Below are 18,501 nucleotides of genomic sequence, written 5' to 3'. Positions count from 1 at the left end.
GTGATCTTCTGCGGTAGCCCTGTGATGTAAAGAAAAGAATAGGAATGGCATGTGAGGTTAGAAGGCATTGTCTTCAATTTCCTGAAGGGAATGTGGGACCAACTCCAATCCAGGCATATGTGTGACAACAAAAGGGTGGGGCAGCATAAATCGGACACAAACACGATGTTCCACTAACTACTCTTTTTTTTCTAATACAAAAAAATAAAAATAAAAGAATTTCAAGAAGAAATAATAAAATGTTCTATGGTGACACTGGCATACTCAGTCCGGGAAGTAGAGTTTGTCCTCAAACCCCAGACGTTGGTCCGCAAACACATTTGAATCCGACCAATCATCCTCTTCCTTCTCCTGTGGTTTTTCTGGAACAGTGTAATTAGGTGGTATAAAATGCTGGTTCTTTTCGATCACGGTTAATCCCTCAACATTTTAAGGCAAGAGACTGGTCCTTATCACTGGGAGCAACAGTACCAGCTGCACTGGACACACGTTCAACAGACACACTGGCTACAAAACAAGCAACATATTTTATTAGCAGCCTGCTGAGCTGTGGCCATTGGTGCACCTTCCCATACCAGTACACCAATGGGTTTTGATCCACAAACACCTTTTGGATCATTCAGATACTCCTGGAACATCCTCTTAAGTGTCTGTTTTGCTTCACTAATGACCAAACTGAAACACTCATACACTGACAAAAATCTCTGGAACACGCTTCTTAGTCCAAAGAAGACATTTATTATTTCACTACACAAGGTTCCTAAAAGGAGATTAGCATGCTGAAAGCACACGGTTAAAAAGAGTCCCAGCAATGAAATGAAAACATGTACAAATGATTCGCCACTGCACTATGCACGGCAAATATATGTATCTATATTATAATGCAAAGCAAATAATGAATTAAAAAATATGCATCACCATGAGGCAAGGGCAAAACTGCTTCATCTCCCTCCTATTCAGCATCAGATTGCCAGATCCCAGAATTGATCAAGGAGAGAGAGATAAATTATCCTCACGGGAAGGATGACACACTCCATCGTCCTGGATATGCCCGAGATCTGCAAACACTCTCTGTCCCCGGTCCATCTGGTCTTGGCCTCTTATACTTTGAACAAACAAGAGGAAAGATTTAGAACCTCCCTCTCCATGCAGAGGTGTATTTATTCAAATAAAATGCTGATTGCTTTAGGCCAGCTTTGAAAATAACATGTTGGGACTTGGCCACAATCCTAAGGTGCCAATTCAAAACAAGACCGTTCCTTGCCGTCTGAGTACATTCTTATCAGCCTAAGCCCTTGATGGGCAGAAACACGAAGAATAAATACATGTGCACATTGTACAATGTGGAAAACTACTTGCAGCTTTTAACGTGGTAGTGGCTAGTGCTAAAATTTAGTCAATAGTCAAAATTAAGCTGGTGGTCACTAATGTGACGGTGTGCTGCTAGGCTAAGTGCAACATGGAGTCAGAAAGCTCACAAGGCTCTCCACGACGCCAGACCTGCCTACCTCAACGAGCGTCTCAACTTCCACATCCCGACACGCCAGCTCCGCTCCGCCAACCTCGCCCTCGCCACCGTCCCCCGCTTCCACCGTACCACAACAGGCGGCAGATCCTTCTCCCACCTTGCCGCCAAATCCTGGAACTCCCTCCCCATCAACCTACGTATAACCCAGGACCTCGTGACTTTCAGGAAGCATCTCAAGACCTGGCTCTTCGAGCAGTAGCACCCCTTCCCCCAGCACCTTGAGAGCCCATCAGGTGAGTAGCGCGCTTAACAAATTACTGATTGATTGATTGAGTCAGAGGTCAAAACTCACATATAATTACAGTGTCATTGGTGCTGCCACTTGCCCAACCTCTTTTGCCTTCACCTCTGCACTGGACTGAATACCTGACACTTGAAACTAAGCCAATGCAGAGGTTGGGTCAGATACTTCTGATGCTGTTGTTGCAGGTGTTCTTGTTGCTGGTTTTGGCAGTTGTGAGACAAGACTGCCCTCTCTTGAAGGCGGCACCCCAGAACTGTAAGACCCGCGTTTCTAGGTTTTTGTTTACACCTCTGAGTGCTAACCTTTCAGACACCTTCTTGAGCATCTCCTTTACAGATGCAAGAATGTGATAGCTTGGCGTATCATACTGTCCTCCTTGCTAAATACCTGCATAAAAACTTAGAGAGAAGCAACTGTGTCAGGTACTTGACTAGGCTCCATTTGTCTGCATCCATGGTCATAGCTTTCCCAATTGCATCCCCTCGTCTTTGAATGACAGTCATTGATCTGTCTGTAAAGCTCAAACAGACTTTGCAACATATAACAGGTTGACTTCCAACGTGTTGGCACCTCCTTTATCAGGGCTTTAACTGGTACTCTATTAGCATGCTGAATAATCAGCAAATGCTTCCAGGCTTTAAAAGAATGGCTAAAATGAGTTCAGATTTGTCTGCAGGTGGTCAGTATGTTGCTATGTCTTATTTTTTGAGAAAGTCTTGCACAACCAGGTTGATGCAGTGCACCAAACAAAGGACCCTGAAATAGCCATCGTCTGGCATGGCCTTGACTATGTTACTGCCATTGTTCATGGCAACAAATCCAATTCGAAGACCTCTAGGTTGCAGCCATTCAGACACATTGCTATTAAATTCGTCCAAGATGTATGCAGCTGTATGTATTGATATGAACATGGCTACTGTTGCATGTTGCCTAAATTTCTTAAATATTTCTTCTGGGCCAAGACCTGTAGATAGCTTTTGCTTTACCCCCGGCAAGAGAGATCCACATGTAATCAGTAGCCTGACAACTGGTCCACATGCCTGTCATCAAGTGACTATTGTGGCCAACACTTTGCTGCAAAGCCAAGTGCAGCACATTTTAATGCAGCGCTGGAAGAACAACTCAGGCAAAATAGGTCTGACTTGGAACCTTTCATTTCAGACAGGTGGCTGCCACAAATTCTAAGAATTGCACTCCTTCCGCAACAGAAAAAGGGAGGAGGTCCAGCGCTAACATTTTTGCCAGCTTCCCATTGTACAAACATGCCATTCGGTGGCTGCAGTCGTAGGCCCCATCTTGCCTAAACATTTCTGTGATAGTAGCTTGGATTTTAATCTTTTCTTGGGCCACTGGAACAGGCAACTTTTAAGAAGAAGGTAGTGGTAGACTCAATGTGCACCGTGGTGAGGTCACCATATGCTGTGGTGTCTCCAACTAACCCAGTCTTCCTGTGCCACTGTGAGGTCGTTGAGGTGGGTAATTCTGGCACACTGCAGGGGGACAGGGCTGCTTTGCGTGAGGATGTTGCCATCTTCTTCCTCACCTTCCACCATGATTGGACCAGTTGTAGCAGATGTTTCCTGGTTCTCCTCATCTTCACCACTGCAACCACGATCAGCATTTTTTTTAAGGTGCTCCTCTAATCAGATTTAGATTTTTTTTTTTTTTTATAAAGGCCGTCTGGTCTCCAGCACCATAATGTAAACAAGGATTACCTTGACAAACACTTGCGTGGTAAATGGAGCATATTGCAATGTTCTACTGTATGCGATCATAAACAAGTCCCAAACTGTGGAAAAGTACTTTCTTACTGGGCCACTGCCAATGCCTGAAGAACTACATGTAGGTTGGTGTGCTGATTGCCTCTGCAGTGCATACGTCTACTGAAGCAGGGGTTGGTGGAGGTCTCTGCTGGGGCCTTACAAATATAGTGGTGGTGCTACCTGTGCCACATCCCTCAGAGCAGGTTGGATAGTAATGTTGGACTCGTCTGTGCCAGCTTTCACAATGACTGGCTTGTCATCATCATCCTCCTCACCATCATCCCCTTCCATGAGTCTTTCTGGAACTTTTCCTTTTCCCTTGCATCTCCTGGATTCCTCCAGGGTCCACTTCATGTCCCTATCATCATCAGAAGTGGTGTTTGGAGAAGGTGGTGGAGTAGTACCCTTCCTTTTTCTTGCTGGAGATCTGGGAGCCATTGGTTCTAAAAGATGAGAGTGTTGGTAGGTAGGAAGTTCGCCTTCCTGCTTTGCTCCAACTTCGGAAAGAGCTACTGTTGCTGGCTGCAACTGCTGTCCACTTTTCTCTTTTTTTCCTTAAAAGACAGGGTACTACTTAGCAAAAGGGACAGTTAAATTCAGCGTCACTGCTCGTTGGTGTCGCCATGATTGCAGTGGCTGACTCACTGATGGACAATGGTCTTAAGTTAGGGTAGTGCTGTAGATGTGGGAGTGCTGCTCCCAGGTTCCTCTCCAGAGACATGTGTGGCAGGCACATGTCTCCTGAAAAAGGTTGAGGTGGGCACACCACTGGTGGAAAGCTGCTTCTTCTCAGTGGCCAATATCTTCGCAAAACTTTTTTTGGGGCAGTCTTAAAGCTCTCAGTTGGCAGTGGCACTAAGCTGCACACACGGAAGAGACTGGAGGTCTGAAATAACCGCACAGGCCTTCTCTTTGGCAGTACTGCAGGTGATGTGACGTCTCTTCTCTTGCACACATAAAAGCAAGAAAAACATGTAGTTAGTGAAACGTGGCATTGTTGGAGGTTGAAATAGTACAGACAAATGAAATATTAGTATGGTTCCTTACTTATGTAATAAATACCGATTTAATCAAACATTGTTAAGTCAAACCACACAACTGTTAGACCTGGCACACTTGTCATGGTTTCCCATCTTTTTGCCTCTTCTTCCTGTATTTTGACTGCATGCTGGACTTTGTTTTTGCTGTTTTTGGTACTCTGGGAGCTTTACCATTGCTAAAGTGCAAGTGTTACCGGTGTTAATTGTGATTATGACTGGTTATCACTGATTGACATATTTGATTTACAAGCAAGTCCCTAGTAAAGTGCACTAGAGGTGCCCAGGGCCTGTAAATCAAAATGCTATTAGTGGGCCTGCAACACTGACTGTGCCACCCACATGAGTAGCCCTGTAAACAAGCAAATGCAGTATCTGTGTGTGCAGTTTTGCATGGCAAATTCGACCTGGCAAGTGTGCCAACTTGCCAGGCCCGAACTGCTCTTTTTTCTATATGCAAGTCACCCCTAAGTTAGGCCCTCAGTAGCCCCATGGGTAGATCACATGTCCCCATATTGAATTACTGCCAAATTTGTTTTCTACTATTGCAAGGCCTACCTTTGCCATAGGTTAACAGAGAGATTGCCTTTAAATACCTTTTAAGTGCAGTGTTCCATTGGGAATAGATCGAGATATGGAGCTTGTGGTCGCTGAACTCACAATTTAAAAATACATCTTTTGGTAAAGTTGTTTTTTTAGATTGTCTGTTTAAAAAATGCCACTTTTAGAAAGTTGGCATTTTCTCGTGCCTCTGCCTGCCTGTGGAATCCACGTCTGAGTCACACTGAAAGTTGGGCAGTTTGTGAATTCACTCTAGACAGTGACACAAAGGAAACTGAGGTGTGTCCTGCATATCCTGATGGGTTTTCCTGGGCTTGAGTGGGAGGGAGGAGCTGACACCTGCACCTTAAAGTGCGGTGTCTGTCTTCACACAATGCAGTCTCCAAGCCCCTGGAGTGTGTCTGGAGCCAGGCCTGGGCAGGCAGGATCTTGTGAACAACAGAGACTTTCCTTTTAAAGTTTTACTACTTTAAAGGCAGAAATGAGTGTAAGTATTGGACTGTTGACCCCACAATTTAAGAACACTTCTGGATCAAGAGAAACCTCTGCCAACGAGAAGAGCTGGGGGAGGCGTACTGCCCCTTTGCTGTGTGTGCTTTGGTGGCTTGGCCTGCAGTTGCTGCTTCTGCCTTAAAATGGACAAAGACTGGACTTTGGTATGTATCTGGCTTGTGAAGTTTCTCCAAGGACTTGGACTGAGCTTGCCTCCTGGTAAGAAGTCTCAGGGACATCAAAGACTTCACCTACCAGCCTTTGGGTTTGTTTGCTGTGGACCCTAACTCACTAGGTGGTGCCTATTCCAGTTTCTGGACCCTTGGAAGTGAAAGCTAGCCTAAAAACAAGAACCAGGTGCAACTACTCAAGATGACTCCAGGACCGATGCTGCTGCCCAACTCCGCAACTCTACCTGCACCCGAAGTTTTGGTACCCACTGGAGTGCAATGACCATGACTGATGCTGCAGGCCCGACGCCGCCGCAGTCCTGCTGAAGTCCTGTGGCACCGGGAGTCTCAAGTGCTCTGTGACTTATGTCCGTGACACCCGACTCCATCACAGCGCTTGTAGCCTTTGGCGTGACCCCAAGAAGTCACCAGTCGTGTCTTGACCAGCCAGATTCACTGACCCTGCCGGATCCTCAGAAACCAACGTCTTGCACCAACACCACATTACCTCCCCTGCTCTGCAGTAAGGAACCAATGCCGCACCGGATCCAATGACGGCTCACCTCCCCGACTCCATGCATAGGTTTGGTTCCTTGTTACCAAAGGTATTGCACCTGGGGGTCCATATGACTTTGTGACTGGCGCCACCCTCCTCGACGCTGTGATAGCGCAAGTTGGAGCTATTATGTTCCTAAGCGCTCTATTGAAGTTTAATCTTTGAAAATTGGTTCTTTGCTTGTGTATGTTGGATTTTCGTCTTTCTGTGTTCAGTGTTTTTGTTGTGTTTTCACTTTGTTACTGTGTGTGTTGGTACAAATTATTTTACACACTGCCTCTGAGATAAGCCGGACTGCTTGTGCCAAGCTTTCTGGGGGGGATCAGGGGTTATCTGAGCTGTGCATCTCCTCTACCCTGGCAAGAGTGGGGGTCCCTAGTTAGACAGGTGCACACTGACTACCAACTAGAGACCCAATTTCTAACACACACCATAAAATTGAATTTCAAATCAGACAACACAACATGCAGATAGAGCTCTTTGCTTTATCTCCATCTGTTTTAAAGGGGACATCTTTGGTAATAAGAGAGGTGCATGGGTAAATGGAATAATCCTTAAAAAAGTATGGGGGCAAGGTGGTCCAGGGGAAATTGAATAATCATTAAAAAGTGAATTATGCTGCTGATGTGTCTGCAGTACACCACAGCCATGGTGTCGAGGAGGAAATGGAATTAATTATACACCTAAGGGAAGCCAATGCTGTAGTCAGGCTGTGTTCTTTTGATGGGAGGGATGGATCAAGGAAAAATGCAGAATTGAATAAACTGAAATAATAAGAAATTTAAAAAACAAACAATTTCAAAAACGTAACATATAAAAACAAAAATGTAAATAAAAAAAATAAAATATAAACTTAAATTAACCAAATGATCAATAATAGCCGGTGTTTGTATGCAAGCCTACGGTAAATGCACAAAATGGCCGCCAGCCACACGGTCAAACACCAGAAAGGAGGCATTGGGAACAAAGAACACATGCAAGCCTATGGCAAAGACACATTGCTGGGTCCACAAAATGGCTGCCAGTTGCTCAACAACAAGGAGCAAGGACAACAAAGACGACATGTAGGCCTATGGCAAAGACACTGGCTGGATGTACGAAATGGCTGCCAGACACATGGTCAAACAGCAAGACGAAAAAACACATGAAATCCCATAGCAAAGACACCATGGCTGGATGCACAAAATAACTGCCAGCCACACGGTCAAACAACAACTGCAAACAAGGAGGCATGGAGAACAAAGAACACATGCAAGCCTATGGACACAGACTACGCAAAATGGTCCCTGGCCACACAGCAAGTACAACAAAGACAAATGGTAGACGATGAGATAGACAGACAGACAGACACACACACACACAATATGGGGGCATGGTGAGAACATTGAAGAAAACACCAGCATTAATTCAGCAATACTAAAAGCAAAAATAAACTGTGCTATAAAAATTTCACAACACATATTCTCCTATGCCATCAAATATGACCCCACAACATATATACGTTTGGCCAAAAGAAATGAAATGCAAACTATAGCCAACATTTAATAATCCAATGGTATCCCTGTCCAAAATTAAGTGTTAAAAACATATACCACTGAAAAATGTATTTTTTGCATTGACTACTACTAGTACTGGGCCTACTGGATAGACGGCCCTAAGGAAATCTAGGCCACATAGTAAAATATTATTTCAAATGTTACAAACATGTAGAAAAGGTACTGGGCTGTGCAACAATTTTCCCTCACAAAAGATGAAAAATCAATGAAATGCAAAATAAATAACTAAACGCATAACTAAACTCCAGGCCACCCACCACTATAACATTTTAAAATCAAATGAAGGTACAAAGAAACAATGGTGCATGCTCAAGCACACCAATAACACTCTTATATAATCGTTTTTCTTTTTAAACTTATTTTTGTGATATTTCAAAACCAAAGTCCTTAAACATAAACGTATAAGCAGGAGACAAAGAGTGATGTTTCCTACTTGAAATCCAAGTGAAAAGTGATTAGGAGATGTAAACTGGGAGAGGCTTATGTACACAAACAGAAACTTATTCTGCATAGCACAAGGGTCCCGAAGTCCGTAAACTCCACCAGCAGAGTGGAGTTTACCCCCAGGCCTACTTTTCATATGGAGGGCAGTCAGGTGGCCACTAGTTTGTTTGTTTCCACGAACACAATGGAAAAACGTTTCCTTTACATTTGGTACCTGTCACCAGTGCACCTGTTCAGATGTTGAGTATTCCTGTCTGGTGCTGTCTCACAAGATCTCTTTCTGTTCATATTTCTTCAATTAGAAAGAGGACAAAGTTGAAAGACCTTTAATGGTATAGGTGCCAAATACAGAGAGACAGTGGCCACCCAGCCCTGATTCTAACTTCTGCATCATACAGATGGTGTTCAACCACTTATTTAATTACCTATTTTTAAGTCTGTCTTTTGAGATCAATTTGACTATTGTTTTCTCCAAACAATATATACATGGAATACATACATAGAGAAGCTTTTTGACTGAAAGCTTCAACCCTTGGTTAAATTGTCATTCACATTTTGCTTTTACCCACCAGAGATTCTCATATATGGCACTTTATCCACCAGCTCCTCTCACTTGGTGCAGCTGCACAAAGCCTACAAGCATTGCTTATATCCACCAAAAAGTTATTTTCTTCTGTGACAAAGTTTGAATAAAGTATGCTGTTACTTATTTTACCTGCATTTTGGGTGCCCATTGTCCAGCTAAATGATTCATTTCTATGTCCATTTTATAAGGTTTATAAAGAACACTGTTGCAGCCTGCAATTTGAGTGCATGCTTATGTGAGGATTTAATATCGCCTTCACAAATAATGCTGAAGCTAATGATAGCGATAATAACATTAAAGATACTGATAACAACAACAATAATAAAAACGTGCTACAACTCAATGGCTTCTTATTTACAAACATTGTTAGTATACCAGCCACAGTAGTTTTTTTCCTAGATTTAAACATTTTAATATAGGCACATGGTGGCTATGTCTGGGAGGCCACATTTGTCTACTTCTGTAGTATATGCTTGCAATAAAAAAAAAAGACCCATTGTAAAGGCTGCCAAGGCCAGATCCATTGGCTTTGCCATTGATTTGTCATCTCTGAAGAAGTGCTGGGACTGGGAGTTCACAGATGGAGACCAAGGAAGTCCAGCTTGCCAGCAGAGAGAATACATCGTGAGTGCACATTTCTGAGAGGACCCATTCCAGCTATGTATGTCCTCAAGGGTACAAGAGGATCTTGAACTTGCCAAGCCTCTGATTCGACCCAGGCTTGAGATTTCATCGGCCTGTCCACCTCCGGTTTTCAAATATTTAATTTTTGCCATTAATTGAGCAAAATCAGTGTCTGGTCAGGGAATAACTGGGACTTGGTCACAAATAGCAAAGTCCAAATTTGTGAATGAAAGGATATAAACCTCAAACGTCAGTGAATACATTATAAAAAGAGAAAATAAGGGTGTCTATGCACTACACACAAGCTTCCTTTACCTGGGACGAGTATCAGCCCATTTATGGGCTGGTGGCTTCGCGCCAGACCATGGACATATGTACTAGGAAAGGATGCAGCCATCTAAATCAAGCTGATGACAAATATGAACTGGCACCCTGAAATTTTTCAGATACGTAGAACCTAGAAAATTGAAAATGTTACTTACTGGTAAAAAACGGTTTTCAGTATAGAGTGCTTTATTCATAATCTTTCCACTCTTTTGCAATATAGTGTTGGTTCGGATTCTTACAAGCTGTTTCCTTTGAAGGGGAGGTTGAGGTTTCGCTGGGACTTGTGACGCCTCCCGCCTAAAGGATCAAAACACCAGGACACAGCCTGTATCTTAGATTATTTTTGTTTCTCTATCTGGTTCAGACATGTCCTTGATAGCTCCATTCAGCTGTGCACCACTGAAACAGACAACATTTCGTATTGGTGGACCAGGAAATATTAACCTCAGAAATGCTCCATGGCAGTATGCAGATCTTAAGAGGGAGGTTCAGGACAACACACCTGTAGAATAGGGGAAAGCGAGCAGAGTATGTACCTAAAGAAGGAAAAACTTTGGCCAAGTTAGGTGGACGGCATGGATTCCCTTGCGGATCTGAACTTGCAATTTGAATTGGTAAATCCCAGAGAGGAATCAAGACCTTCTGGCTTTACGTTAGTACATGTATAAGATATATGGGACTCAAATTATTCTGCTGAATTTTAGTGAGGCCACTGACTATTCGTATCTGAATCGAGGTAATCTAACAGCTATATGATGATGGCCCAGGAATCTGGTGTTTTGAATACTCACTAAAGATTGTCTGCATATGACCACTGATAGCCCAGTCCCTGTACACCACAAGATAATACTATTAGGAATCAGGGCGATATACTAACATCCAGTGGGATTATGGCTTGATTGTAGCACGGAGAGAAATACCTTACCGTACCATACAGTTATATATGAAACAAAACAGATTGTTTAAAAAAAAAAAAAACTTGTGAATGGACAGCCAATCAACGATTTCACAGCATATGAATCTGTACAAAGTTTCTGATAACTTACCAAACTTCTCAAAAACTTGGGCTGAATTGCAAGATCAAATGCAAGAACACTGCAAAGACGATACCATTCTTAGGGTTCACTCACTTCAAAATTATGGGGTTAGGAATGACAGTGGGGTCAACTGACAGTGGTTTTTCACCAAGTACATGCTGATGTCGACTACACTTAATCCTGCAACATGAAAGAATCCATTCATAGGCACTATAACACAGAGGACAAATCAAATTAAAAACAAAGATGGACCTAACAGCATATCATAAAAACAAATAATTAATCACACCTTTTGGAAATTACAATTTAATTTTATGTGCAGGGATTGAAAGTAATTGACTTAGAGGAATACTATCTAACAAACAGAAAAGACAAAGAAAGTGGTGTGTTTGTTAAAACTAATTTCCTAAGACAAAATCTCTCATTATCAGGATTCCGTTTTCAACCCTTAATGAAATGAAGTAATTGAGACTTCACCAAAACATACCGATGCACTTATTTCCTGGTTTTTAGATTGATCTATGAAGTGGTAAAAATTGAAGATAAATATGATGAATACTATTTTTTACTGCTCATAACTTTCTGCAGATTACAATAAAGGGTTGAAAAAATGAAAAATGCAATCTGAAAGCATGTGACTTATACCCCACTGGCTAGGAAAATTTATAACGCATAAATATTTTAGCTGTTTAGGCAACATGTGAATCTGGTAAGAAAGTAGAATTAGTCTAAATAATGAAAACAACCTATCTGCTCATTAAATAAGTAGCTCTTTAGAGTTGGGACACAGAGAAAACGAGTCATCTTATCCCTTGTCAACACCAGAGCAGTATGCGCTCTATTGGCGACAAAAATGCAAAAACCCAGCACTCTCAAAAAACAAAGTAATTTATGCATTGTGCATTGTGGTTTAACCTTTTGCATTGCAGAGTTCAATCCTGAAAACGTATTTTTAATATGGTTACAAATACTGTTCCTTTGCAATGTATTGCTGCAGGTTTTCAGAGTGTTAGGGTCCGGCCCCTTTCCAGGGCCTTCGAGACTTTCCCTGCAACATGCCTGGGCGTGGTTCTGGGCTGGGCCAAGACTCTATAAGAGAGCCAGCCCAACTCCCAGTGCTCACTATTCAGAGGTCCCGGTGCAGAACAGCAGCTTCTTCCTGAGCTCCTGTCCCGGCGGCCTATTTGGATCTTCCAGTCTTCTGCCCTTCATCCTTCATTGGTGATCATTGTTCCAGGTGGTAGGACGGTGGTTGGACGTTCCCGACACCGTTATTGAGAATTTTCATATTCTTGGTTTAATTCTTAAATGAGTAACAGATTACTTGCGTGCTACCATTTCTTGACATTTATATGGTAGTTTACAAATAGGCAAGACGTGCGATTTGTTTAATAAATGTTTGACTTTGTTATTCATTGCGTGCTACCATTTCTTGACATTGGCATGGTGGCTTAAGAATAGGCAAGACGCGCTATTCGTTTTATGGTGTTTAAACATTGTTGTCCATTGTGCGCTACTATTTCTTGACATTTACATGATGTTTTACGAATTGGTAAAATGCGCAACTCGTTTCATGAGGATTTAACTTTGTTGTTCATTGCGTGCTACCATTTCTTGACATTTACATGGTGGCTTAAGAATCGGCAAAAGAAGCGCGATTCGTTTCATTGTACTTTGATCTTGTTATTTATTGTGAGCGGTTATTTCTTGACATTTACATCGTGTTTTACGAATCGGCAAGACGCGTGATTCGATTAATGATGATTTGACTTTGATATTCATTGCGTGCTACCATTTCTTGGTATTTTACATGGTAACACTCGAATCGGCAAGACGCACGATTCTCTCCTCGAGTTTATTTCATGTTGTTTATTGTATGCCACTATTCAAAGATATTTATTATGTAATATTCGAGTTGACAAGTTATGTGATTTGTTTCCTGAATCCATATTGTGTTATTCATGGTGAACAATCCTTTTATGGTTTTTACTATATATATATATATATATCTATATATATATATATCTATATATATATATATATATCTGCAATATGCGCAATTTGTGTTGAAACATTTTAAGAGTACACAGAAGGCCAGAGTTTCTAGATGCAATATTGTATGGTCCTAGTATACATTCTCAAAACAGGATTTATATGACTGGTTTAAAATTTAGTCAGAATATTTTTCTGATTCTCATGTAAAGGAAAGTACTTGAATAAGAAAGTTTTCATTTAATTCATCTTGATTCCCCTACAGGTATACGGCCAACTTAAAACTCAGTAATTTTAAACTTAACTCTTAGATTGTTCATGTTTTCAGATTGACTAGGCTTAGAATCATAGTCTAGTATTGATTTCAGGAGATATAATTTTCATATTGTGTGTTCTAACCTTTTTCTTACTACAGGTCTCCTTCCCAGCTGTTCCCTTCCTAATCCTCTCTTCCCCTCTTGAACTCTCTCAGTCTCTGTGATTTGTCTATCAGAGTCTTGGAGCTGTTCAGTGGTGGACGTGTTGGGAACATGCACAGACCCCGAGGATCTGGTGACTCTGACATCCCTATGGTTTCCCATATGCTTTCAGACGTCTACTTGGTTGGACCTCTGAAAGAAAATAGGTAAATCCTTACTGTTCATCAGCTGGACTGCAAACTCTAACTTCCTCATAGCCCAACTTTTCCCAATAATTTTTTCAGATGCAATTGGGGAAATAATTTTTCAGATGTGAATAAAAGTGAATTAAATAAATCTTTGTGAATATTACCAGTTACTCCAGGTATAATTTTAACATTTGTATTTCTCTCAAATGTTGAGCATGGCATCTAGAATGGCAAAGTGGTATTGCTACAGAACATACATGATAATCAAAATGTGTTTAGTTTGTTGATTGGTACCAGCACTTTCCGTAGCAATAGCCTGATGTAACGTTTATTTAATTCTTCATTTTTGTTTTCCATTTCTTTTTCAACGTATCAGGGACCTCTAGACAGGTTTTGTGACCACCCCCTATTGAGGCAGGAACTCACTGGCAGAGAAGTACTCATCAACCCCTACCCTTATCATTCCTGCTAAAATCTATAACTGAAAGGGATAATACGCTGATTAAAGACCAAACAGCTAATTTAACAAGCACAATTTATTTTACAAATTTCAGAGTATATTTTGTAGAAGAGCAATACCAAGGACTTCAATAATTTACCTATATTTATTTTTACATAGGAGCAAGTGTATACTTTCTTAATACTGACTGAGGTAACTGCCCACTGAAGACCTTACTTTCAGAAAGGAGAAAACAAATGAAGGTTGGAACTAAAGGTATGAGAGTATTAGCAATTGTGGCATGCTAACCTTGTGCAGTGTCATGATTTTTTTTTTCACAACTAGATATTGTCTGTTCGATAAAATTAAAATAACATGCAAAAAATTAAACCGTATGGCAACAATCTGGTAAGAAGTGGGATACCAATCTGTTTTAAGTATAAAGATTTATTATATAGCCATTTATACAGATATAGTATATAAATAAATCCTTTGCATTTACAGGCTTTGCTCAAAATTGCTTTAGAAATGTAGAGCTAAGTGTCGTGTGCAGTTTGGATTTTAACAATGCTCTTAAATAAAGGCAATAGTGAAACAAATGTACACAATTAGCAGCACTTTTTACACCTGGCACCAACTTAGAGATAATGCACATAACAATGAAAGAATTAACATCTTTAATTGCCCAGTTCTGAAACTTATTTGAAATTCAAAATAATATATTCAATGTTTTTACCATGTAAACATTGTACAGCATCATACTGAAAATACATTTGATAGGGTAGGCTGGACTACAATAGCATGCATGGTGTACAATGTAAGCTATGTACGCACAACGCAAAATGAAACTGAAGGCCTTAACAACAACATTCCATAAAAAAAAATTAACTGGAGTTAGTTTGGTTAGCCACATTTAACTGAGTATTTGTAAAGACTCACCCACATTGAAATAGAGATAACAATGCAGGCCACATGAGTTTAAGTTCTAAGTAAATTTATCTTCTTCTGTGGCCAACACATTTTCAATATGGGTACAACAAATTAAACTGTAGTGAGACAGTATCCCAGTAGATGTTTGGCACTCTAGAACATAGTAAAAAAGTTGAAACATTTTTGCACTTTTTCCCGTATAGTTTTTCTGTATCTTTCCGATTTGAAATTTAAGATATTTTCTAGAAATAGGGTAGTCATCTAATAAAAATCACGTTATTGGCCGAATTTTGAAATTGACGGATATTGGATTTTATGGTCTGTTTGTAGTCCATAAATGGGGTTTGTGAAATACGTTCAGAATGGAAGTTCCTTACGCAGAAACATCACAATGAGTAAACATTAAGTAAACATGCAGCATGCCACTAAAAACAGCTTTGTATACTACCATTGAGATTGAGCGGAATTGCTATATTGCGAGCAGGCACATTACACTGCTAACACAGTCAACCATATTTTTTTTTTCAGAATTAAAAATAATGCCATATTTCCTTTTGTGTGTTGTTAAAGTGGGGAAACAACCATTTTAGACTTTTTGCCAAACAGACTGGCATTTAAAAATTTGACTTTCTAATTTAATACTAGCACCCTTTTACAGAAGCGATTTTGAGGATAATGTTAAAGCAATAGTGACAATCATCCATACATAGTTGGAACCACATCCCTGTCACACAATATTAATGGGTGTCGAGGTTAAGAATATAAATGCCATTAGTTACTATTGTAAATGAAAGAGTTGAGGGAACATTTCAAATAAATATATTAAATATAAGAGCTGTTACATAAAGCCGTTCAAAAAAAAAAAAGCTGTTCAAAACAAAAAACAACAGATGCAAACCACACGATGTGTCAAGTAGAATTATGTATGACTAACGTATCAAATAAAATGTATCAATAATATTCCTGCAAGTAAATAGTATGATCTAGCGATTGGTTGTGAAAGGGCTGGTTTAAGATTCATAAATCCCACCCACCACACAGTGATCTAGCTTGTGCTGTGCTACAGTGTGCCTTTAATGAACGAAGAATGGTTGGCAATGTCTTTATGTATTACACAAGCAGCATTCATAAAAAGAAAGGTAAAGCAAGGTAAAGCTGTTCCCAGCAATGAAGCATTGGCTTTACATATGAAGCATACTAATATATAAGGTGTTTAGTAAATAGATTGTGCTAACAAATGTTTAAAATGTAAACAAAACATCAAAGCAGTATGTAAAACGCTTCATGACAACAGCATCCTACAATATGCTATCAACCAGTGGCACATTACATTTTTTGTTATGTATAGCTGATATTGCTGTGTCTTCTCTTTTTGATGATAAGGTAGACTCCCTCAGAAAACATTATTTTTGAAGAAGTACTCCAATAATGGGGAAAATGTGAGAAATATTATTAAACATGCCTTTCCTTCTTTAATTGAATATTATATCCGACTGTGTAAAGCACCCTCTACAGACTTTTTTCTGAATGACAGTTGGTGTACTTATTAAAAATGTAATGATCAGTTAGACTGGTATGCTATGCATGGAAGTGCAAGTGAGTGGGTTTGATTTTGTACACAAGCAGCTGCCAATTTCACGGTCTAATGTAAGGTGGCCGATGACCACCACTCATTCTAGAGTTCTATACATTTTCACACATATCTATTTACCCTTATATTTAAAAAGTGCAAGGGAACGGGGCATACTCTTTTTTTATATAAATGAAGAGTGATGCAAGAGGACTCACACCAGCTGGCCTGTAAAGAAAAGATGGTATTTCATGTTGAGCAGTAAAAAAGCAACATTACCTGTTTTTGGAATTCCCTACCACAAACAGTGTCTTACAATGTGTTTTCAAAGACCACTTTACATAGCTCCTCCGTGCTTTAAATTTTAACTAACTCTATGTTAGAAGACCATTTACAAAAAGGCATAAAGCAGAATACCAAATTTCTTTTGGTGGTGTTATGGTTTTCAGAGTTCTCAATTTGTTTACCAAAGACCACTTGTTATTTAAGTTTTTTTTTCTTATTTCCTTAAGTTGTTGGACACCTTGTTTTAGAGATTTTTGTGATTCGTTCACTAGTCTTCAACACGCCATTACACTTCTATTATAATCTGGAATGAAAATGCTAATTTGTATTTTCTGATAAATTACAGCAGTTCATCCGTGACCAAAAAATTACAAAAGCAAGAGATTGTTGAATATCAAATTATACTTCAGAAAGTTACGGGCATATAGGGAACAACATGCAGTACGTATTTGCTTCCTTACAAATCTGAAAGCAATGCTCTCGCAAATTACAAATATATGCAAGAGAGGAATCAAGTTAAATACAAAGATGTAATATCAATGCCCATACCATACAAAAACACAATGACCTTCGTGTGTAATGTGATTCATGAAACTTATTGACATAAGATTGCTTATAATGTTGCAAAATTTGTGAACTTGTACTTATCGATCTGCAGACACAAGGCAAGCGCGTTAAGTAGTAACCCATTTAACAAAGTGATATTCTCTAGTAAAAGTAGCAGCATTTTTTGGGGTTAGTGGTTACAGAATCAGTTTTTTTTTCTTTGTAAGAACTCAATAACACAAAAACTGGTTTGTGTCCACATTTCAAATAACCTGAACATTGCAACGAAGATCTTCCAACTTTGCGTGCAATAATCTCTAGGTGCAGTTTTCACTGAACTCTTCTGGCCAGTACTTGTCGTCCATGAACTGTTCATTATCCGAGGCATTTCCTGTTGTCTGGAAAGGTGGATTGGGACACAGACTAGTACTGAGCTCTTGCTCCCACTCATCTTGCACAAGCCGGTATAGCTCCATCGCAGTGAAAGCATCTTCTACTGAGGAATGCCCCTCTACACCAAGCTGAGAGCAAAAACATAGTTTTATTTACGTACATGCAATGCATACTATTACAGTTTTAATCACTTTTCACGCACACAAGATTTTCACTTCCCAGTATCTTACCTGCTGTTTTAGGCGTAGAATGTATAAAGAAAAAAAGACAGAATGAGAGAAAGACGAGGAGAAAAAGGTCAGAGAGAGTAACAAAAGTCCCTCTCAAAACATCCACCCAGAAAACAGATTTTGGACACAGCAATATGCTCATGATCAGAGGCGTTCGCTTGCACATGATCTCAGAATTAGTTTTGCATGGAGGCTAATTTTCAGCAATGCTAAAAATTATCTGCGGCCAGACGGCAAGACTGAAAAACTGACTCCTTCAGAAAGTCAGAAGAAACATAGCAAAGAGCAGGAGAATTTGCTAGTCTCCAGCATGAGACTGCCAGGAAGTGATTAGTCAGAGGGACGATAGAGGGCATCAACTCTGGAAAAGGAGCTGATATTATGGGGCAGAATATGCGGATATTGATGAGAGTCTGTGCCCTAACTGTTCTTGGTCACTCTATTATTGCAGGCCTACAAAAATAATCTGTGGGTGTTTTAGAATCTGGGAGGGGGGTTACGACAAGAAATGGCTTTTTATGATCTAGGTATAAATATGGAGGTTCAACTATATACACTTGGCAGGGGAGTATAAAGGCAAGTTT

General features: G+C 40.2%; 1 protein-coding gene across 1 annotated transcript in view; it reads right to left on the bottom strand.

Moving 5' to 3' along the window:
• Positions 1–14,394: 14,394 nt before the first annotated feature.
• AEN (apoptosis enhancing nuclease) overlaps positions 14,395–18,501 on the bottom strand; it is a 46,712-nt gene continuing 42,605 nt past the window's right edge. The window contains exon 4 of the mRNA XM_069222716.1: positions 14,395–17,815. Coding sequence (XP_069078817.1) covers positions 17,612–17,815 — 204 coding nt within the window. The 3' untranslated portion in view covers positions 14,395–17,611. The remainder of the gene's footprint in view (positions 17,816–18,501) is intronic.

The sequence above is a fragment of the Pleurodeles waltl genome, chromosome 3_1 (assembly GCF_031143425.1).
Source record: "Pleurodeles waltl isolate 20211129_DDA chromosome 3_1, aPleWal1.hap1.20221129, whole genome shotgun sequence".
NCBI classification, from domain to species: Eukaryota; Metazoa; Chordata; class Amphibia; order Caudata; family Salamandridae; genus Pleurodeles; species Pleurodeles waltl.
The sequence above is the reverse complement of the archived record's forward strand: the minus strand, read 5'-3'. Positions and strand labels throughout refer to the sequence as shown.